Raw genomic sequence first — 24683 nt, 5'->3', positions numbered from 1 at the left:
GCGGCGCCCCAGGTCCCGACACGGTTTCTCTTATTCATCTTCTGGCTGGGGATTGAAAGATCCCCGCCTCCTGGAAGCCCTGGCTGTGATTGGCTGACTCTTAGCTAATCACAGCCAATGCTCGATGAATGGCTGTGATTGATTTAATCACAGCCATTCATCGGGCACTGTCTGTGATTGGCTAAGCGTCAGCCAATCACAGCCAGGGCTTCCAGGAGGCGGGGATCTTTCAATCCCCAGCCAGAAGATGAAGAGAAACAGTGCTGGTACTCGGGGAAAAAAAACTGCTGTGGCATAGGAGCGCACTTGTGGAGTGATGTATGTGTATTTTTTTCCTGCAGCCAGGGCTTAGATTTGGCTTTGACAGTAGGATTTCCTACTGTCAAAGTTGCATAGCACGAAAATCGTGTTGTCATGCGATGCGATGCAACAGAGAGGAAGGCTCCATAGGGAAGCATGGGCTACAAAACCTCACGAGTTGCAGGCATATCGCCGAACCTGCGAGGTTTGTGTGTCGGGTTGTTGCACGCTACAAAACATTGCATGAGTGAAGGAACCCATAGGAAAGCATGGGCTTCAATACGATTTGTAGCATTGTAGCAACACCACTGTCGCCCGTGTGAAGGAGGCCTTAAAATCATCATAAATATCCCCAGAGGTCTTATATGAAGTCATGGGGGACATGGATGTTACAAAAATAAGTAAAAAAAAAATAAAAAAAATTACTGAATAAAATATATTCTCTCTTCGTTAAGAAGGAACATAAAGTCTTAAAGGATCCAATATGCACACTTAATAAACACAGCACCATTCACAGGGTGGATCAGCCGTTATCTGTGCCCAGTAGCACCACCACAGGGAGAGAAAGCATTACACAGTGGTCAGTGAAATCAATAGGCTGATGGGAAGAAGTGTCAGGTCCTGCGGAGCAAGGGATGTTTTTTGTGGCAGGTCTATATTCTAAAGGCTTGCTCCCACGGGTGTAGGTGTCCCACGTATTACGTATTTTTCACGGGCATCATACGCGGGGCTAAGCGCCCACTGATTCCTATTGGGCCACTCACATCTCCGCTGGCAGAGCAAGCAACAGGACAGCCTGAGAATCAGCCAATTGTCAGAGCAACCCCTCCAAGAAAGACACATAGCGGGAAGCAGACACCCCTTCACACCCCCAACTGGTTCTCACTATGCACTAGTTTCTCTGTAAACTTTGCTAACTGTCGTGCATGAAAATCCCAAGAGATCAGCAGATTTTGAGATTCTTAAACCCCGCCGTCCGGCACCAACGATGATTACACGCTCAAAGTCCTTCAGATCACGTTTCTTTCCCGTTCTGCCGTTTGGACAACTGAACCTGTTGACCGTATTTTTGCACATTTCCTGCACCTCTCTGGCCGACTTGCAGTGTAGGTGTAAAGGTGTTTCTTCTAACACGGCCAGTGAGCTTTCCCTAAGCTTCGGCACTTCAGGCTCTCTGCTCCTATTAGAGGGTTAATACGCTCTTCTGACTGACTGATTTTGTGTGCATATACTTTCAGGCATTTGTTTAATCATCTAGGATTCATTGAAAAACTTTCATGCCTCGCATGGCTAGTTCTTGTTACATAACCGCAGCACACTGGTGTATTATACTGCGGACCTCTGCTGTCAACCAGCTTTCGCTAATGTCGAGCTGGCACCCATCTGTGCCAACATCCTGTACAAACAACTTTTAAATAAATAGAAGGGTTACTTTGGCTTCGGCTGCTTACAGTCCACCGATGATGTAACGAGAACGGCAGCGAGAGATGCTCAACAGCGACAGGCAGACAATGCTAAAAAAAAGTTAGCTGGGGGTCAGTGTCCGACACAAGGATCACAACACGGTTATTTCAGCCGTGTCCCTCTATCGCCGAGGCTTGCAAATAAATCCACTCCTTTCTAGTACAGCCCTAAAAGACATTTTCATTTCCGTTGACTTTTGCAAGTCCATTCTGAAAGAAAGCTGCGGGCAAATCCGCTGGAGGGCCGTCAGTCCTTATGGCAGCCGGTCTGCTTCCATATTATTTCAATTCCCTACGAAAAGACACTGAAATTTTAACTGAGAGGGACGATGCGGTCTCTATGAAAAAAAAAAAACACCACCACTACGGTCTGAGGAAGAGGACGGACGAGAGCTCTAGGAATAGTCATCCAAGTTCAGCAGAGAATTGGGTGAAGTTACCAGACGCTTCCTGCCATCTAGCAGCATTAAGCAGTCCGAGTCCTGTACCCACAGCCTGTGCCACCACATCTTGGTCTACACGGCACCTTGTCACAAAACTATCTCCTAAAGGAGTTGTACAGGAACGGCATCAAGACAGCGCCATCAGTGCAGCCGATGGAAACGAGTGCTAGGTGAGAATCCACGAAGAGCCCAGAGGGTGAGGTGGTGGGGCAACAGGCAGAGCTAACACTACCTGGCACAAAACAATGCAGCATCAGGCCCCCCCTTCCACCCCAAATATGAATTCTCCAATTTTAGAGCGGGTTCCCACGGACGTATTTGCACGCACAACACGCAGAGAATACAACCCACTGAACAGCAAATTGAGAAATCACTCAGTTGCTAGTAGCTTCGGTTCAGCTTACTGAGCGACTTCTCACTTAGTGCAAATACAAATCTGTCAATCTACGAACGGTTGTTGATGGAGGCATCGGGCTGCTCGAAGAGATAGCCATTCACTGAATGGAGAGGGAGCGCTGTCCATCGCTGCTCAGGACACTTGTGTACCCATGTAAAAGGTATCTATAGCCTCCAAACTAAACAATTAAAGGGGGGGGGGGGGGGGGTGTTCCCACAAAGGCTATACAACAAGCCCTGCTGCAGGTTGGCGTTTGGCTGAAACCACTATTTACCCATCAGAAGCAATTCCTCTAAGGGCTGTCTGGTAACATAGTAACATAGTTCGTAAGGCTGAATGAAGACAATGTCCATCTAGTCCAGCCTGTCTAGCCTCCTGTTTTGTTGATCCAGATGAAGGCAAAAAAAACCCAAGAGCAGAAGCCAATTAGCCCTTTTGGGGGAAAAAATTCCTTCCCGACTCCCTAATGGCAATCAGACTAATCCCTGGATCAATCCCTAATAGTTCCTAACTGCCTGTATACCCGGATTAACAAATAATCTTAGATTTATAGCTTATAATATCCTTCCGCTCCAGAAAGACATGTAGTCCCCTTTTAAACTTCTCTAAGGATTTTGCCAACACCACGTCCTCAGGCAGAGAGTTCCACAGTCTAACTGCTCTTACAGTAAAGAACCCCTTTCTATGTTGGTGATGAAACCTGCTTTCCTTTAAACGTAGTGGATGCCCTCTTGTTACCGTCGCGGTCCTGGGTGTAAACAGATCTTGGGAAAGATCCATGTGTTGTCCCCTCATGTACTTATACATGGTTATTTGGTCGCCTCTTAACCTTTTTTCCAGGGTAAATAATCCCAATTTGGATAGCCTCTCAGGGTATTCCAGTCCAGTCATTCCATGTATTAGTTTAGTTGCCCTTCTTTGAACCCCCTCCAATACCGTAACATCTTTCCTGAGCAGCGGTGACCAGAACTGTGCGCAGTATTCCATGTGAGGCCTCACAAGCGCCTTATATAATGGAAGGATAATGTTCTCGTCCTTCGCCGCGATATCTTTTAATGCATCCCAAAACTTTATTTGCCTTTGCAGCAGCTAATTGGCATTGGTTACATTGGTATTGCAGCTCAGACGAACTCAAGTGACTACAAACAGCCCGCAGATAGGAGTTTCACACATTTCAGGTACCTTTACACAGGCTGATAATCACCAGAATAAAAGCGCTCAACGATTTGGGGCGACTGTCGCCTCATGTCCACGCGGCCCCCTGACAGAGCACGGAGCAAGAAGTCATTCTGTTAAAAGCTCTTTGGAACAACTACTGAGTGGCTTCTCACTGCGTGTAGACTAGAGTCGCTCAATCTATGCACGCTTCCCGTTTACAACGAATGGAGATTGGGGAGATGGAAGAGATCTGTCCGCTCACCCATTATCGGACACTCGCTACGTTGTAAAAGCGCGGGAGCGATACTCGCTGGGACGGCTGTGGGGCGCTTAAGCGTGTGACAATTGTCCTATGTAAAAAAGGGACCTTTAAATATGACCATTACTAACATATGATGAAACTTCCCGCCTGCCAATTCCTGTAAAGCTTTGTAGCAGTATCCATACAATCTAGCTATTGTTTCACAGAGTGAGATACTTGGTACGCAGGTGCCGAGATAGTTTGGTTACAGAATGTACAGTTTCTAAACTCAGCACAGATTGCCAGGCCGGGGGCCACACATCTGTGTGCCACTAAACAGCCTTCAAAACCTGGAAAAATTATTCTAAAAACAACTGCAATTTGCAAGCTTGAAGTAGTCTGCAAGAAGGAAAAAAAAAAAAGCCCCACAGAAGTAACATCATCAGTGTTTGTGTACGGCTCCAACAGGCCCAATAGTGAAAAAAGGATTTAGAGATTTCCATCCACATTTTTTAGTAAAACCTGCTTTAGCATCACAGCCTGGGACAAGGAATGGTGAGGCCGCTGCCAAGTCTGCTGGACTCCTTTTGTTGCCAGCACAGTAAAATTCCAGCTTCTAAAGCTAAATGACGTCTGACGGTCCGATTACTAGGGACACCGCGTCACATCGTCAGGTAGCACCGACCAGTCTGTCAGACTACACCGACCGCACAGGCTTCTCCATTACCGCCACAAGTAGTAGATTTTAATACAAATGCACTCAACACTGAAACAAGGAGGACAAGTCATGAGGCCACAACGGTATATAGATAGCGATATTCCACCGTGGGGGAGGAGGTGGGAGCACTAAAATGTCTCCGCGATGAGCCTATATTAAGGATAGACTTACTGCAGAGAATCACGGCACGCTGCGATTTTAATCACACGAGTGTGAAGAAAAAAAATTGCTATGATTTTCCGCTTGTGTGCAGTAGACTGCACTTTCCGGTTATTAGTGTATTTTGACGCCGCCAGGTATTCCTGGTGGAGCCAAGATTGACCTGGGCGCGGGGGGGGGGGGGGGGGGGGGGGAATTGGGCGCCCCCTGAACCCGATTAACTGGACAGGCTTTGGCTGGCGGGCCCTGTAAGGTTAGTTAAGAGCCGTAAAAAAAGGAATACAACCGCCGCCAGCGCTGAAGCCACGAACCCCTTAGAGCAACTGACTTATATGGCAGCGGTGGCAGAAAGCAAAACCCCCCCACCGCCCGTGACAGTAGAAAAGCTGCGCGCAGTCGACAAAGTGAGCGGCCGCCGGGACGGAGATCACTACTGCCGGGCGGGAGGGAGGCACAGCTGAAAAGTGAGAGATGTCAGCGGCCGGCGTGACAGCTGTTACGCGTCCAGCGGAACGGAGATCATGGCCGCCGGCCGTGAGGGAGGCGCAACATTACACGGAGAGGTGAGCGGCTGGGCGCGTAGCCCGCATGCCACAAATGCCACCCGGGACGGAGCATAGAGGCTGCAGCGTCTGCATACATAGTCCCAGTGTTGCAGCCTTAGCCTGAGGGTTACTATACTTCTTAGGCTTACATTATGACATGTAAATGCTGCCATCTTACACTGGTAACAGGCTTACATTACCTGGAAATGCTGCCATAAGAACTATAGTAAACCCTCAGGCTAAGGCTGTAGCGCTGGGACAATCTATCCCCACTGTGCTGCTAGGAACTTTCTTCCTTGAGCCAATCGGGAGCTGGGGGTGTGGGAGGGGCGTTACTCCTGTCAAACCCCTAGCTTCCGGTGGCGTCAAGACACACTAATACCCACTTTCCGTAGTTATCCTATGAAAAGGGTGCCGTGCGAGCTCCCCGTGTGATTTATCGTCGTGGATCTTGCAGTGACACCTCGCTTGTGGACAGCCAGCCTTAGATATACAAATCTAGGAAGTGGAAGGTGTCGCTAACATATGCAAATTATCAAGAACCTAGCCCCAATCTGTGGCAAGTGGGAGGGGTTTCAATGGTAATCAAAGCCAAATGGAAAGGAAGTCTTTTCAGCCGCATGAAACCTCAAAAACTAATGAAGTCTTGGGGTAGGATGGTGCGATGCCTCCTGTTTGTCGACGTGCCAGTTATAATCACTTTTTGAAGAGGGACAGAATCCTTGAGCTGAGAGACCTTGCTTTATCGCTCTGGTTTATCTCGTGGCGCCATCCTTAGCCAAGACTGCTAGAATTAACGATGTTATGCAAAACATTACACGCCCGGCTTGACGATGTCTTTGATAGATTTGAGACGGTGTGGGCAACGTGGACGCTCTCCGCCGATGCTTCAAATATTAGTTATTATACACCAATATAAGATGCTTGGATTACTTATGTTGTTCTACCCCCACTGTGTTGTGGCTTATATTTATATCAATGCATTCAGTTTGTAGTTCTTGAATACCTTTACGTGTGTTTGATTAATCAATACGTTTATACTCTTTACAGCACCACCACAAAAGACCTTTTTCACAGCACCTCACATCACACAATGTAACACATTAGACACCTTAAGGCTGGGTTCACACAGGGCGGATTCCCCTCGGAAATCTCGCGGTGTGGCCGCAGCAAAGACCGCGAGATTTCCGCCGGGAGAACGGCCGCGGAAAAAGTCGCGGCGGCTTTGAGGCGGCCCGGCCGCTCGCTTTTCCATTGCGGACGGCGCTCCATAGAGGAGAGCGTGGCCGCGACGAAAGTTAACAAAAAAGAAAAGTAAATAGACATGCTGCATCTTTTGAAACCGCGGCTGCTGCCGCAGTTTCAGCCGGACTTACCGCAGCGGATTAGCCGCCCCGTGTGGACGAGATTTCTGAGAAATCTCGTCCACATGGCTGGCTAATCCCGAGATTAGCGGCTGCGGGCGGATTTGCCGCGGCGAAATTCCGTGCGGCAAATCCGCCCTGTGTGAACCCAGCCTAATTTATCCCTCCAGCTGATGTGCACTTCACCAGTCGGATCAGTTTCAAAGTGTAAGATTTTGGGTAACTATTTTATTAACCTTTTTAACGTATAAGTTTATTTCTGTGGTACTTCATTTAAGCCCCTCGTTTTATTTCATTATGTGGTTCTTTATCCTCTATACATCGCTGCGGTCTAAATCAGCTTTATCGGATATCATACTGCAATTTGACTTTCATAATTGCTTTGGAGACACGTTTACCGCTTGTGGTGCAATTTTATGTTCTTCACGCCTTTTCTTCTAATATACTTTTTACTATTGCTATTACTGTTTTATTATAAACTTCTAAATTTTTATTTGATTTTGCAATTGTAATTTTACATTTCTGTTTTGGTAGCTCACACGTAAGTTTTAAACATTTTTTTAATCCTTTTTCTTTTACTCGAATCCTATTCTTAATCCATCTTTACCTATTTTTATTATGTCATCCAGCTGAACTGTTGAATGGGTTTCTCCCCAAAAACACATTTTCCCAATGCTGGTAGCTTATATTACATATAAAGGAGAGGTTTGTACCTAATCCTTCTGAGGATGTGATCGCTCCTGGAGTGCTGCACCAAGCCACCAGTTTTCCTCTTAATCTCTCTACTCACCATCACAATGAGCCCTAAAATTGTGATGTGCTTATCCCTAAAGAGGGATATCTCATCCAGTTTTTCCAGTTTTGCTATATCCAGAATTCCCCCAGGACTGGACAGGGGTCCTTTCTATATTGGCTTCAGGCCAATCACTTTACAGGAGCTTCATTCCTACACAGCTCATCCTGTTACAGAAGTGTACAGACACGAGCCCCTTCTCGTTATGGCAGATCGTACAAAGGAAGCTTTCTGGACTCTGGAGTCCCACCTGCCATCTATAAAACCCTCACTACATGATAAACTGGAATAAAGACCAAGCTGTCTCCTTCACAGCAGAAAACGGCGGACTCTACTAACTTGTACACCGATCATCCGCTTCCAGCAAGATACAAGCAGTAAGCGATCAGATCCTCTCCCGATTGTACAGGAACCCTTCTAGACTCCAAAACCTAATATGTTCCATCTCCCCTTAATGATGGAGACGTGGAGTCAAAGTTGGTACGCTACTACACGTCTTCTGGAAATGTTCCATGTTATTCCCATTATAGAACAGTGTGTGGCATATTACATCCGAGTTTACAGATCTTGTCCTCCCTTCTCCAGCCTTATTTTTGCTCCACCTCTGTGACATATCCATCTCTTATAAACAGTCGCTGATTCAACATGTACGACCGTGCTACGTTACATCCCTGCTCTTTGGCGCCAACCACCCGTGAATGGTTCTCCACGATACAGGAGGTGATGAGAATGGAGGCTCTTTCAGCATAACCCACAAGACTGATTTAACAAGTCGGCAGAATACAGACCACCTTTCCTCTGAGGCCTCACTTTTTCTTCCCCCCCCCTTTCCTCATGTTGTTACTCTCTTCCATTTCTTTCCTGTCTGCCACTGGCTTTTTATGCTACACAAGAGGTGATCCTGTATGCAGGGATAATAGGATCTTTTCTAATACTGGACTTTTCATACAGTGCAATCACTGACTATTCCAAGTTCTTCTCACCTTCCATATTTGAAAAAGCTTAGAAAACTTGTGTTCCCCATAATACTAAATCTTTTCTCCTGCATCGTACTGTTCCTGCGCTAGGCTCTTTTTAGGATCCAGCACAGACCATAATGGGTTTTATGCTTAAAACTGAACAGGGATACAAACAGAGACCGCACCATAGAGGTGGATATGAGACAGACTTCTTTGGTCTCCAGTTCACAGTTTTCATTCTCATCAGTCTTTCAAACTGAGTAATAAAAGAAGAGCTGTCCTCAGGATGAAGGAGAACTTGTGAGCATATTTCACATATATGACCCCACTACACACAAGCTGAGGGGAAGTGAGCAAAGAAACACATCCGCAAGTTTCACTTGTAAGCAACTGGTGGACAGAGATGCCGCGCGGTCAGCACTTAGAGATTCCTCTTCCACAAAGCACTAACCCTCAGCAGCCCACCAGGCTCCAGCTTTTGTATGCAATAGGGCATCAGACATCCGACCGGCTGACTTTCAAGACTTCCCCTATAGATGAAGTCTCTTGTGATACTTCCAAGAAAGGCTGCAAATGGAGACCGGATTCTCCATTTGCACCAAGTTAAATGTCCACCCTGCTAATTAATTTCTTAATTTATCTTTATGGCAGGTGGCGTTGTAAATCCTCCCTACAGAGTTAGGGCCCCATTACGACAGTCCCAATCATAATGGCTCCCGTGCTTGCACATAGAAGCAAGGAAAGTTCAGTGAATGGAGGTGGAGCAAGGCGGAGATCGCTCTAGCCGCCCACCTCCATTCACAGTAAACAGGCTGTCGTTCGTATATCAACATCACTTTTCACAGGCTTAACGCCCTTTGATTTTTGTTTCTGCAGAAAATGAACAAATTAATTATCGTTGGCCAACATTTTATCATTTACAGTCTAACTGGGCTTTCCAAAATATTATTCCCATGTCATAGGGGTATGTCAAAACTCTTGATCTCTAGGAGTATAGGTACTGAAATCACCAAACGCAAGAAAGCAACCGAAGTGTTGACTGCTCGCTAGCCTGGCCCCAAAGACTCTACTGAGCCTCTCGTCAGCTAGCAAGCAGTCACAGTGATTGTCAGTGTCTAGCAATTGGTAAAGGTCTCCGCAACTGTACCGCCAGCGATTAAAACTTTTGACATAACCCTATGTCAAAGACTTCACACAGGATGTGAAATAGGCAGAAGTTCACTTTTCTAAATCCACAGATAACAGATGGCAACTGGCCAAACCAGCCGCTGTCAGCAGGACAGGGGAATCTTCAAGTCCATTGGGCAAGCCTGGCTAACGTTTCTTAGAGAAAAGGACCATTTGTTATATTTTTCCTCAAGCTGGACAGACCAATTGTCAAGCCCACCCTTGACTAGCGCTAAGCATACATACAAGAGTGATCCTATCACTCATACCTATAGGGGTGAATGCTCTTTCAAATAATCCTTCCACATCTATCGCACACGCACCAGTAAAAGTACCAGCAGTGTATGAGAAGTCTAGATATCTTCCAATCACAACAGTGTGATCATGGAGTAAACTTGAATTTTTTTTAAAATTGGCACTTGAGGATGTAAGTGTTAGCCCACGTAACATTAGCTAATCTCTCCACCTCGTAATATTACGCCAAGACGACTGGTATAATTTAATAAGAGTTAATAACTTTCCTGAGGGTAATACAAGCGTTGCCAAAAGTGAATAATGCAATGTATTGTGTCATTCCTAGTCAATGCTGCTGTGAAGCAACTCTCCCAGAGAGTAATAATTGCGCAGAAACTCTTTATTCTCATTTACTTGAGCTGCACAATGTTTTCTTCTGGGAATTTTCTTAATGGTTCAGTTCAGTAATATACATAGTAAGCCGAGATTCTTTGTAAATATCACACAATCATCCAAATAGTAGAAGACAGAAGTCTATTTCCACCTGCCTTCTGAAAGCTCAAAAAAAATAATTTTTCTGGTCAATGTAGCTACATGACAGCCGATTTTTTATGGGACAACCAATAATTTGTTTTCATTGCAGGGCGATGGACAGGAAAATGATTTTTCTTTTCGTTTCCCTTTTTATTTATTAATTTTTTTTTTTTTTGGGTGATGGTGGTGGGGGGTGGATTGTTCTTTTATTTTTAAACATTTGATAACTTAGGCCGGGTCGGTTTCCCTGGGAGAAATTTCGCAGCAGGACACGACCCACGCCCCTGCAGGGACCAGTGCGGCTCTCACCTTCTCCCACGGCTCCAGCTCTGTTATGTGCCGGCTGCCGTCGAGCCGAGCCGGGAGTGGCATTTCTGTGCGGGCCTGTGCGAGACCCGCACAGAAATAGAGCATGCTGCAATATGTTTTCCGCGTGGATTTTCACGCGGCCATCTGCCTAGGATTGCATTTTGTAATACAATCCTATGTAGGCGGGCACGGACAGAAATTCCGTGGGAAATCCCGCCGTGGAATTTCCACCCATGTGCAGGGGGCCTTACTTAGATTTTTTTTTCACCATTTCTACAGCATCAATAGAAAATGAAAAGCAGAAGTGAGACCACCTCTACAGTCATTCTCCACCTGGGACCCCTGCTTTGCAGATACAGGGAGGTCCTTATGGATATGTCAAAAATGCCTATAATGGCATAAATACTTTGATTCTTGCCTAGTTACAAAATAAGGTTGTGGGCTAATGCACGAGAACTACAATCAACTCTCAAAACAGAGCTGTGACCACGTAGCCTGGACACCCTTGTTCCTACACTATTCTGATCAGTCACCATGGAACTGCAGTGTAGTATCTGATGGATTTGGGTACCTTTCATGTCACCGCGCCCCTATTGAGCGAGGCAGTAAGGGTTCTAGGCTGGCAACAATTCACCATGCATCTTCCTGTACTACAATCTTCTACCAGAATGATATGTTCTCCATGACAATCACGTCAGTGCTATCATAGTCCTGAGCTTTGAAAAATGGAAGTAACATCCTAAATGTCTGTACTGGATAACACTGTCACTTTCTCTTAATGCGAGTTGCTCAGTTGCAGAATCACAAAACTTCCATTCTCCTCCACTTCCCATTAAATCATAATGCACTTTCTGCTTCAATTATTGCCGATTTCTCTATTTCGGCCCGCGTGGACATCACCCCACATCTCCTTCATTTGATTAGTTCTGGTGATGCGCCATTCCACTGAGTGTGCATGACTTCTTGCCATGTCTCGAAATGGCACGCCATCGCCAGTATCAATGATTGAGGGGGACCGGATGTTCCAGACAGACCTTCTTTAGGACACTGATGTAGCTGGGAAATGCAGTATAGGACTGCTGGGAGGGACGTCACAGGAAGCAGATGATATAAGAAAACCAGCAAGAGACTACTGCAAAGTACCTTATCCATACAAGAGGTAATGATGAGCGTTACTGAAACAAGATAACACTGCAGGAACATTTTTTTGATTTTTGGCACAGTGATGGGACAACCCCTTTAAAAGAAATACAGGCAAGTTGTGTACCGAGCAAATGTGTGACCCAACTCTGCATGTTCAGGAATTCAGTTTCCATATACCAACAAGATAGAGGTTTGTGATAGATTGTTAATATATGCCTCAGCAACATCTCTGAAAGACATATTCATAACTCATAATATTCCCGGAAACTTGAGAGCAAACATTGGATTTACCACCCGCCACAGTCAAGCGACCAAACAAGGGTCCCTTGTGAAATGTGAGTTTTAGCAAAAACTGGACTAACCTGCAGCTCACACCAAGCAACTTCAACCCAGGTCTCCGTATCCAGTCCTTTGAAGACTGTCTTAAAAGCCCCACGGCCCAACTCAATGTCAAACTTTAAAAACCGGCCACTGGGCGACGTTGCCACGGCTTTCATTTCTGCCTCCTCCTCCATTTCCTTCTCCGTTTTCTCCCTAGGGGAGTCCTTAGAGGCATCTGACACCACTTTAGGTTCATTCTTGTCATCTTGGCCTACACCTATAGCATTCACTAGGTGGCTATCCAGTTGCTGCTTGCCCTCGCAGTGGGCACCCTTCTCCTCTTTGAGAGGTTGCTCCAGTATCTGGTCATCTTCAGTAATGTCTACGCTCTTCCTGAAGAATCGCTTTCTTTCGCTAGTCCCGGACGCAGAGAGAGGTCTGTCGCGCTCTTCCATGCTGACCTGCCGGACTAGAGAGGAGCCCTGAGGGACCAGGTTTTTTTCTGTGGAAAATCCAGCTGGTTTGTCAGACTCATCTGTGCTTGTCGGTTCTCCGGAGTCCGTCGCCATTTTCCTCAGATTTGCAGTTCAAGTTTCTACAGAAAATACAGTAAATGATCTTTCCAGAATCAAGACCTGTAGGCGAAAAAAAAATGAAATATTAAAACCTGCAGTAAAATACGTGTCATAGAAAATATTTTGCCTTTTTTTTTTTGCCCTGCCCCAATATACATAACAGTCAAGTCAAACTCATTGAAGATGTGCCGATTAACATGCGGTAGACTCGGTATTTACAAGTTGGGGTTTTTAAGCTGTGTGCCAACTCGACAATTTAGCGATGGCTTCTGGGGGCTCTAACATAACAAAGTCCGGCTCTGTGCCTGCAGCGCTGCAGTGTAAGCACCACCTGATTTAGATTAGGGAAGAAAAATAAATCTTAAACAGGCCGGAGTAATGAAGGGCTGGCATCTCACCCCGCGCCCGCTGGAGATTACCGGAGAGAAATATTTAGTCTGAAAAAGCAGGCGAACCGAGGTGTGATAGCAGGTACCCCGCTGTCTCCGTAATAAAGCAGTAGTCTCTGGTGGACTATTAGGGCATCTGGACAGTAGAGAGCTGGCGCACAAAGCTGCTAATAGTGGCCGCTGTCCATGTAATTGGCACACACTTTACTCGTTATGATCGCTGCAGGCAAAACCATCAGCCATTGCAACTTCATCTGTCAAAACCTGCCGCTAGGCTGGAGTGGTCCTCAAGAGCAGCACTCGTATTAGAGGGGCTGAGACAACCCCTTTAAAAGTTATTGGATCACTACAGGGGTGACCCCCGACAAAGTGAACCATCCTCAACTAATCCTACAGCAAAACTGGTCTAGACTTTTGTTCATTCACAACTCCGACGTGTCACTTGTTCTGCCATTGGAATACAACATTAGCTTTCCTTAGGGCTGTCCCGCATGAGCGTGCTGCTACAGCGTTTGGGGTAGTGTGCGTGGAATACGCTGTACCAATCTTGCACTGGCGGCCATGTTGTCGCTCACATGCATACCCTAAAAATGTGAGAAAGAAAAGTTTCAGTATGCACCATTTTGGGGTGTATAATGTGCACAGAGATCACACACTGCGCTGGGCGGCACGCAAGTACGTAATGAAAACGTACGTGTAAAAGGAACATTGTTCTAAAAGTTCAAAGAACTGAGAATATATGGAGCCTTAAACCAATGGATAAATATGGCACGGTAATATAAACCATTATACAGATTTATATCCTGAAGCACCAACAGGCTGGCATCACCCACATAACATGGCATCCACAACCACATGTCCGTCTCTCTCACTCACACACACACACACACACTAGGGTAAGTTTCATAGAACGCCACTGAATCGGCCTGCTATAACCCTGCCACCGGGGTGAAAATGACAGAACTAACATTGCAGAATATCCATATGCAGGCAACACCATCACATTATGAGCCCAAAACACTTAGACTTGAGGGACATGGATCCGTGCGGGGAGGTGGCCATCACACCAGCATTTCTCCGCTGCAGGTAAAGCTATGCAGCTGCAGCCATCCCTATAAACCTATGACGAGTCCAGGAGGAAACAACCAGCATTTCTCTGCTTTCATTTTGCAGGTGAGATATTGCCATGTAAAGGCCCCTTTAGGTCGGCTTCACCATTTACACGCGTCTGAGCGCTGCAGTTTTTGCACGCATACATCTCCAGAATGGCCCTTTAAGCCATTTAGTTGTGAAACAAAAGCGGAGCTTGTAATCTTCCCCCCATTCTGCATCGATGTCCAGCCCTGTGAATGCAGCCAGCAATGTAAACAATGGGGGTTTTCACGATGGTTGCCATGCCTTTGTCCACAGGCATGTATACATCTCCATTGTAATTCTGTGTGCTTATTAAAGGCGTAATCTCACCCAGAGGACATCAATGCGCACGCCTGAAAAATACCTTATAAATGGAAACCCGTCTCTAGACATAACCACGGCCGCCAGGATGGCATCCACTTAATGAAACGCCACCAAATCAAAACTAGGCTTGACGCTCCCGACATCTAAAAGGGTATTCCCCCCCCCCCCCCCCCTCCACTTTTCATGGCCAAAATGGGAAAACCCGGCACTCCGTTGCCAACCACCAGTCGGGAACAGCTGAGGGCATCATGCCAGTGCAGTCTGCGCAGCTCTTATTGAAGTGAATGAGCGCTATGAAAACAGAATAGCGCGGCGTGCTGCGCCACTTCCCCGGCTCCCATTCACTTCAAGGGAAGCTGAGCAAACAGCGCTGGGCTGAAGCATTCAGCTGTTTGCACTGTTACCGGACGGGTTCTGTTGCAGCAGTTTGCCATCTCAGCCGTGTACAGCAGGCATGGGGGATACCACTTTAAGTCACACGCAGTCATGGGACTCCATGTATGTTCCTATAGAAGTAGGCGCCCGTACAAAGACACTATATCACGCAGTATGCATTGTTTCTTACTACCGGAGTCACACTGCAACGTAAGACTTATGCCCCTTAGACGAGCCGATTCTCCTTGAACGAGCGACATAACCGCGAACGTGGTTGCATTCGCGCGAACAGCTTAGACCGGCAGATCATAGCTGACTTCTCGTTCAGTGTTTAAATGCAACGCGAAGCGAACGATTTTCATTCTGCGTCGGCTCACGTTTAAACCCAACGACTATCGCTAATCGCTCCGTCTAAGCACAGATGCATGCGCGGGAGCCCTCCGTCGGAGACATACAGCGGGAGAATGCCCTGACGTATTCTTGGCGTGGACACGGAGTCTCCTACATGCATAAAGCTTGGAGTAACCTAATGATTAATGCTGGACGATCCGCAGGCAGCTTCTCAGATAGACCTGTTCCAAAACCAACAGAAATAACAGCATTACCAGAGCTACAGCACTCATAAAATACATCCATACATGGCAGGGGGGCTTATTATATACATAATACAGGGGTCTGCAGCATGCGCCCTCCCAGCATGTAGAAAGTACCTTGGGAGCTGCAGCCTTCCAGCTGCTGTGCAACTACAATACCCAGCATGCCAAGTACACAGCTTTTTGCAGGGAATTGTGCTTTCTCAGCTGCTGGGGGACTACAACACCCAGCATGCAGATGAGAGGGCACACTGGGAGTTGTATCGTTACAGACCCCGACAACTCAGGTCCCTCCAGTGTCAATCATTGAGACAAACTAATAAGAGCAGAGAATGAAACCTCAGTACTTAGCCTCACGTGGACCTCGACGGCAGGCATGGGAAGATACCGGGGCAGACTCGAGCCCTGTGACCCCTCCCCGGGGCTTTATAGCAGGAACGCAGCAAGCAAGGAGCCTCACATACTAGTTAGACCAGTTCTTGCTCCTTCTACATGAGCTCCTCCGATGCCTCCAGACCCAAAGAGGGAAAGCAAGCCTGTAGTTCAGCTGCAGGTTATAGGAAGAGATAAAACAATGGCGAGCGCTGCCTCTGCTGCCAGGAAACGATTACCGCTATAGACGACCAGAAGCCGCGTTTCCCCCACGCAGACAATGTGGCAGCTCACATCCCATTCATAAGTGCTGCGTTACCATCTCTAGTGGACAGGACCCTTCTGTGGGGGTCAGGGTCCCCGGTCCCATGGAGATGGTGACAATACACGAGAGCGCTTGTGTCGGTGACACAACAGAGCGCAGGGACTGGACACACTGGCTAATAGGGAACATGGTAAACTTTGCTCCCCGGCAGCTGAGGACGGTTTATCCACCTGTTGCTCTACGGACGAGATACGTTCACAGAGATCTACGAACCCAGCCTGACCACACAGCCGCCCCGATGCCCCACGGGCCCGCCTGTAGCAGTGGCTCACCTACAAGGGAAGGGAGATTTACAGGGACCTCTTGTATGGATGCAACCCAAGCCGCAAGTAACTATATAATCCCACCCACTGCACCTTGCATTAAAGGTCCCCTCACACGGGAAAACTGCAACGTGCATTAGCGCCCGACGGCCGTCCCAGCGATTATCGTTACTTTCATACAGGATTGATAGTCGTTCTGTGACTGGAGATGAGAGGCCAGGAATCGTTCTGACCGCCCGTCCGCCTCCGTTCATCCTAAAGGCAGTTTCAGACAAGTGTAATTTGCTGCGTGCCGCCCACATTAGATAAAGGCGCAGCAAGTACGCAGGGACATGGCATACTTAGTGCATGGCGATTGGTGGCATACAACATCTTGGCGTGTATGCAGGTGTAATACGAGCCAGGTAGATCAGGCTGCGATATTTAATGCGCACAAATGGGAGACTATGGCAGACTGGTACAGCGTAGTTGGCGTGTGTAATACGCCGTCACCGCACGTTTGTGTGACGGAGCTCTAAAGGGGCAGTCTCTCAGACTGGCGAGGTAAAAAACAAGCAACTCCGAGAAGTGAGCGATCTGTCGCTTGGTGCCCGCTACACGGGACGACTGACCTGAATTCGCTGTTTACAGTGATAATCGCCCGTGTGATGTTACCTTTACCCTCTAGTGCGCATGTTTTTCTACATTCAGGTTCACTACTTTTTTTTTTTTTTTTTTTTTTTAACGGCCGGCGATGTGTCCCCGCGTCTGGACGGCATCGTTGCAGCAGCAAGAAGTGAAGAGGCGCCAAGGAATAAGGGCTAGATGATAGTTTTATTTTTAGGCTTTCCCATTACTCTAAGCTGGTTTAAAGGGGCTTTCCATGCAAAATACTATAGATGACTTATCCCACCACTCAGGGCGCCGTCCGAGTGTCATAAAACCAACGCCAGCTGTACCTGTATTTAAGGCCACAATACGGGGGACAGAACAGCGGCTTGTGCCCCATCCCCTGTGTATCCCAGCCCTGACAGCGGGTGCCCAATCAGCTAACTGGCCGTGGTCCTGAGTGTCGGACCCCCATCAACTATAGAGGACTATCTCGGATAGGTCATCATTAGTCTGTTACGTGGAAAAAGCCCTTCCAAAATTTTTTTAAAGTTTTTTTTAAATGGTGGGGGGCTGGAAGACCCCTTAAGGCTGGGCTCACAACGAACGGATTTGCCGCAGAAATTCTGTACGGCAAATCCGCCCGTGGCTCCTAATCCCGGGATTAGCCAGCCATGTGGACAAGATTTTGCAAAAAGCTCGTTCACACGGGGCGGCCATTCTGTCACGGCAAAGCTGGGCAGAACCGGCGATGCGGCGCAGAATTGTCAATTCTTTTTTTTTTTTCAGTTGCGGCCTCACTCCTCTCTATGGGGAGAGAAAGCCGCAACGAAATGACGGCGGACAAACCGCTCCAAAACCCGTGGCAAAATGCCGCCGGTTTTGAAGCTGCGTCTTTTCGGAGCGGCTAAGCCGTGGGATTTCCGTCCTGTGGGAAGCAGCCTAAGAGGTGCAGGACACCAAGATGCCTCTACAAGGTGAATCCTTGTGCCCCGTACTGCTGCCTAAACCCCTCACACAGGCACGATACACTATCCCTTTAAGTCGACCATACACTAAGCTACTACGGGTCCATTTACACCAAACGAGGTGCCGTCTGAACGAGCGAATGAGGTCAGAGAAATCGTTCATTTGTTCACATCCGCCGTTTAAGTGAGAACGATTACAAGATTAATTTCTAACCCAAACGAGCTAGCAATAATTTCTATGCCAGCATCAAGTGTATGAACGTACTAAAAGCGAACGATTAATCGTTCGATTGCTGGCTCAGTTACACTGATTAGCGCTCACTTGTGTTCGTCTCAACGGTTTTTTGAACGATAATAGTTTCGTGTAAAAGGGCCTTCAGATTGCTGTTAGCCAAATGCCAATACGCCCCCATACACTCGGCTTGGCTGTAGAAAGCAGCGAGTTACTAGCAGACAAGTCGGGTGCCGTCTGCCTCCCGTGAGAACAAACACTAAACCCAACAAGTCTAAAACTTCTTTTCCCAAAAACCTGCCCCAGTCGGCCGACCTCAAGTCTCTCCGGTGACTACGGATGCAGGACTGTTCCCCGAAGAACGTGCCCAATAAACTTACAAGCAGGAGAGAGTCACCCTGGTGGGCGGCAGCGGCGCGGGAATCATTAGTCTCCCGTATCAGGAACGCAGCAGAGAAGGACTGGAAACAACCGCCGTACTGATAGTATATGGAGAGTGGAAAAAAACCTGTCAGCGCTCGGAGCGTCGGCCGTCAGACAAGCCAACACTTATCTGCACCAGGAGAACAGTTCACAAAGGCAGACGGCGGAAACCAGTTATCATCCAAACTCCAGCGACATTTAATCACACGGTATACCCAGCAACCTCAATCAATGCAAATGACATAACTTATTCATTACAAGGCTGAGATACAAGACGAAAGAGGCGGACGCATTAAGATACGGGCAGAGGAGCTCCGGCCAGCCTGCCCTGCAACACTAGAGAAATAGCGGACGGCGGGCAGTGCCACCAGGGGGTGCTAACACTTGGGGTGCCGGCACGTCACTATACAAGGCTGTAAGAGAAGTACGCTGCCTGTAATCCATACGTACGGAGGGACGGAAACTTCCGTAAGTCGTCATCTGAACTGAACGCGATCACACAGTGCTGACACCTACAGGGAATCGTGCGCTCAAAATAGCGCATCGATGTATAATCTAAACACGCGTGCCAAGGGTACGTTCACACGGCGGACTCTATGCCGCAACAAGTCTGCATCCCGTTACACTCAATGGGGGTTTGTGCTGTGGTAAATACGGCGCGGATATTTTCTGCATGCAGATGTCTAACCTGGGAAGAAAAAATAAAAAAAGTAGTGACGTAATTTCTTGACGCAAATTCCACGCACGCAGATTTGCTCCCTGAAAAGGTCTAAATGCAGATCGGAAGCCAATTTTTCGCAAAGCTGCGGCCGGAATACGCAGTTCGGCTGCAGATTTTAGATGCAGAATCTGCATTGGCCGTGTGAACGCACCCGCAGACCGCCATGGTAGCCGTCATGTATTAAAGGCGTCTGGAAGCGGTTTGCGAATCGAAGGGTCGCCTCTTGTCCGCAACAGACGGCGAACAACGAACACGGATTCTTCTACCCGCGCAAAATGAACGACTGAAAAGTAAACAAATTACGGTTTATCTTAAAACACCGAACAATTATTTGGGTTCGCCGCTGAGACTGCCACTGATCCCAAGACCAGGGGTCCCATGTCCTCTTCTGTCACTGCGGTGATGCTTTGATTAATGGGGACCCCCATCAATCAAAATGATCCCCCATCATGTCCAAGTGTCGTCCTGCTGCTACGATACGTGCCTGGAGCCGTTGGACAGTACGGCTCAGCGCTGATCCAATCACTGCCGGACCGTCTTAGCGAATGTCGAAGCGCCAATTCAGCAAATTACTAGTAAGAGCGCGAGCCAATCAGAAGAGAATGCTAATCTCAGTGTGAACGTTTGGGTTGGAATTTGGCGCAGTCGCCTCGCTGGACCCGTGTTCATCCCAGGGACTCTCAGTGCAGACCGGTAGCGGACTTCCTGGCTGATCGGCCCCTACTGTAGCAGGAGGAGGACACTTCCTTACTTCAGTCCTAGCAGCGGTCCCACCGGACTTCGGCCGTTTACACATTTGCGTTGGATCCTCCAGTCGGAGTTCCACCAGAGATCCAACTCAAAATACCGGAAGAAGCAGCGCGGCATGTAGCGGGGCAGCTGAGCGGAAACCGAACAGACGCCATTATAGTCGGGAGGGGGGGGGGGGGGGGGGGGGTTTACATCGAACAGACACCATGTTCTGAGGGAGGCAAAAAAAACGGACATGCCACCATTTCTGCGGCGTCGCTCACGTATATGACCCTCATTCCGAAGAATGGCATTCATATTTGCGCAAGTGTCCTGCATCTGGCAAGGCAGAGAACTCACCCCGTGTGGATGTAGCCCGCGGCCGCTCTCACACGCCATCGGTAAAACGCAGCAATTTCTAACGCGACATTTGGCCGCCACTTTACCGCTGCGATCGGACGCAGGTTCCTCATGAGGGTTGTTAATCGCTGCTCTGCGGAGCCCCATCGAGATCAGTGGGAGGGTCGTACCGCCATTACCGCTGCGGTAAGTAGCGATGTGAGCGCGGCCTGAGAGATGCGGAAAGGAGATTCCTGCTGCTCACCGGCGGCTCCTCAGCCTTACAGCGGCCACAACACAATATTGGAATCCATGTTCTGGGGCCCCCAGGGGCCAAACGCCAAACCGTAATATAGAGTAGAGCATCCATTCATGTACGCTATTATTGTTATTACAGCACGCTGAGATATCACACCGGAGCAGACTGTGACTACATCCTGTAGAACGGAAAACCCCTCAGAGGAAAAAAGTAGTATACATATTATATATTACACACACAGATATACCGCCTCTCTACAGTATATATACACACATACAGATATACCGCCTCTACAGTATATATACACACATACAGATATACCGCCTCTACAGTATATATACACACATACAGATATACCGCCTCTACAGTATATATACACACACACAGATATACCGCCTCTACAGTATATATACACACACACAGATATACCGCCTCTACAGTATATATACACACACAGATATACCGCCTCTACAGTATATATACACATACAGATATACCGCCTCTCTACAGTATATATACACATACAGATATACCGCCTCTCTACAGTATATATACACACATACAGATATACCGCCTCTCTACAGTATATATACACACATACAGATATACCGCCTCTCTACAGTATATATACACACATACAGATATACCGCCTCTCTACAGTATATATACACACACAGATATACCGCCTCTACAGTATATATACACACACAGATATACCGCCTCTACAGTATATATACACACACAGATATACCACCTCTACAGTATATATACACACACACAGATATACCACCTCTACAGTATATATACACACACACAGATATACCGCCTCTACAGTATATATACACACACACAGATATACCGCCTCTACAGTATATATACACACACACAGATATACCGCCTCTACAGTATATATACACACACACAGATATACCGCCTCTACAGTATATATACACACACACAGATATACCGCCTCTACAGTATATATACACACATACAGATATACCGCCTCTACAGTATATATACACACATACAGATATACCGCCTCTACAGTATATATACACACATACAGATATACCGCCTCTACAGTATATATACACACATACAGATATACCGCCTCTACAGTATATATACACACATACAGATATACCGCCTCTACAGTATATATACACACACAGATATACCGCCTCTACAGTATATATACACACACAGATATACCACCTCTACAGTATATATACACACACAGATATACCGCCTCTACAGTATATATACACATATTACACATACAGATATACCGCCTCTTTACAGTATATATACACACACAGATATACCACCTCTACAGTATATATACACATACAGATATACCGCCTCTCTACAGTATACATACAGATATACCGCCTCTACAGTATATATACACATATTACACACATACAGATATACCACCTCTACAGTATATACACATATTACACACATACAGATATACCGCCTCTCTACAGTATATATACATAAACACTTCCATTATATATAATCACACACATACAGATATCTATGAGAACATCCCTTCCCCCTCTCTACAGTAATATATAAACATTTCCATTATATAATATATTACACACAAGGATATATCTACAAGTATATCCACACACCAGGTACATACATACACATATACAGTATATATACAGCATCATCTGTAATAACGGCAGGAGTAGTGGATACCAGGCACCTCCTCCCAGCAGATATGCTCTGGGATATACACAGATGGGAGTTGATATAAGGGTGGAGGGCGCAGACAGATATATAACACCCCCATCATATATATATATATCCCCCACTAGTGACTAATGGCAGGACATGATGGAGTAGTGGATACCAGGCACCTCCTCCCAGCAGATATGGTCTGGGATATACACAGATGGGAGTTGATATACCGGTGGAGGGCGCAGACAGATATATAACACCCCCATCATATATATATATATCCCCCACTAGTGACTAATGGCAGCAGCTCCGCACATACATGACTGGGAGTCCCAGCAACACATGTCCCTCCAACTCCTCCGCCGCCGATATGACATATGTGCCACCTGCAGACGTCACCGGCTCCTATATCCCACACCGCCCGCCCGCCCCTTCCCTCCCGGCATCTCACCGGCTGCTGATAACGGTTCTCGGCCGCCCCCCTCTCCTGGTCGCCGGCTGCTGTGTTCTGGAGGGGAGAGGTACCGGGGGCCGCGGTGTACGGAGCGGGGCTGTGGAGAGGGGGGCGCCGGTTACATGAAGGATTCCCCTCCGCTCATCACCACACACCGAGCAAGACGCGCGGACCCGAGCCAGGAGCGGTAGCCGGGAGCGCGCACTCCTCACCCGCGCGCCCCCGACCGTTACCTCAGGGGATGAGAGAAAAAAAAGAAAGAAAAGGGGGGTGGGGGGACGTGAGAGAGAAGGAGTGTGAGGAGCGAATGTATGAGAGGAGAGCACGACACAATGAATGGAGGACAAAACCTCCCCCGGACAATGGACTGGTCGACGAGCGCTTAACACACGGCAACGAGGACCGGAACGGTCTACACTACACTACAGGGGCGTCCTCCGCTCGGACTGTTGGCGGGTTTGTTTGTTTTTTTTCCTCCTCCGCCCGCCGAGGTCCCCCCGGCCATTGGATAGACAATGAGAAGGTCTCTGTAGCCGAGCGTCTCTAAAGCGCGTACTTGTCAGGGCGCTCACACACACACAGAGCACCAGGCGCGTCCCCGCTTCACCTCATCTTCGCGCTCCCGCGCTCCTCGCTGCAGTGGGTTAGAAGACGGAGCGCGGACGTACGGTGACGTCAGACGTTCTCGCAAGCGGTGCCGGGAGATGTAGTTTAAACGAAGTGCTGCGTGAACTAGGCGGCATTGTTCACATAGGGCAGAACTGATGCAGTTTGGTATTTTTTGCGGATAAATAAAGCTTTCTTCTAGATGCATGGCTTTAGCAAAGAATAAAGAAGAAGAAGAAAATAGTGTCTGAGTCTAATCTAAGCGATTTAGTAACCGAAAATCCACATTGGTATACTTTCACTTCAAATTACAGGAAATGTGGTCAATTATGGCATCTTTAACAATAACCGGGCTCAATATAATGATCAGCAGTGTGGTTAACCCTTTGAAATCCAATTTTGGATTCAGGGTTTCCTAGGGGGCTTTCTCTTTCTGTCATTATACAATGGTGCCACCTGCTGGCTAGAGCCAGTACTGCGGTATGTGACATGCTGGAGAGTCAGACAGTGGATTGGAAAGGGTTAAAGATGCGTTTAGGGATTTTTGAAAACCGTGCACAATTTGTCAACGTTCTCTTTCTGTTACATTTTCCCGTTGCCACTTTTTCCAGACTTCCAAGCTTCTGATTGCACTTCTTCAAATCCAAAAACGGACTGAAAATGAAGGTCTTAGGGTGCATTCACACGAATGTATATCGGCTCGTTTTCACGCCGAGCCGATATACGTCGTCCTCGTGTGCAGGGGAAGGGGGGAGGATGGAAGAGCCAGGAGCAGGAACTGAGCTCCCGCCCCCTCTCTGCCTCCTCTCCGCACTATTTGCAATGGGGAGAGGCGGGGCTAAGTTCTGCAAATTAGCCCCGCCCCCATCCCGCCTCTCCCCATTGCAAATAGTGCAGAGGGGCAGAGAGGGGGCGGGAGCTCAGTTCCTGCTCCTGGCTCTTCCATCCTCCCCCCCTGCAGATGAGGACGACGTATATCGGCTCTGCGTGAAAACCGAGCCGATATACGTTTGTGGGAATGCACCCTAAAGGCCGGTTTTACGTGAGCATAAGGGTATTTGGAAAATGCAT

At 47.6% G+C, this 24683-nt stretch overlaps 1 protein-coding gene across 3 annotated transcripts in view; it reads right to left on the bottom strand.

Moving 5' to 3' along the window:
* The window catches only part of WNK3 (WNK lysine deficient protein kinase 3), a 114088-nt gene extending 90877 nt beyond the window's left edge, over window positions 1–23211 (bottom strand). Inside the window, exons 1-2 of one of the 3 annotated variants that reach the window (XM_066580561.1) lie at window positions 23004–23211; window positions 12290–12883 (exon numbers count right to left, since the gene is read on the bottom strand). In XM_066580561.1, coding sequence (XP_066436658.1) covers window positions 12290–12817 — 528 coding nt within the window. In that variant the 5' untranslated portion in view covers window positions 12818–12883; window positions 23004–23211. Of the gene's footprint in view, window positions 1–12289; window positions 12884–15977; window positions 16115–23003 lie in introns of those variants that run through there. The other 2 variants (XM_066580562.1, XM_066580564.1) reach the window with 2 other exon arrangements.
* Between the last annotated feature and the right edge of the window lie 1472 nt (window positions 23212–24683).

The sequence above is a fragment of the Eleutherodactylus coqui genome, chromosome 10 (genome assembly GCF_035609145.1).
Source record: "Eleutherodactylus coqui strain aEleCoq1 chromosome 10, aEleCoq1.hap1, whole genome shotgun sequence".
In the NCBI taxonomy this organism is placed as follows: domain Eukaryota; kingdom Metazoa; phylum Chordata; class Amphibia; order Anura; family Eleutherodactylidae; genus Eleutherodactylus; species Eleutherodactylus coqui.
This window is presented reverse-complemented; position numbering and strand designations above follow the sequence as displayed.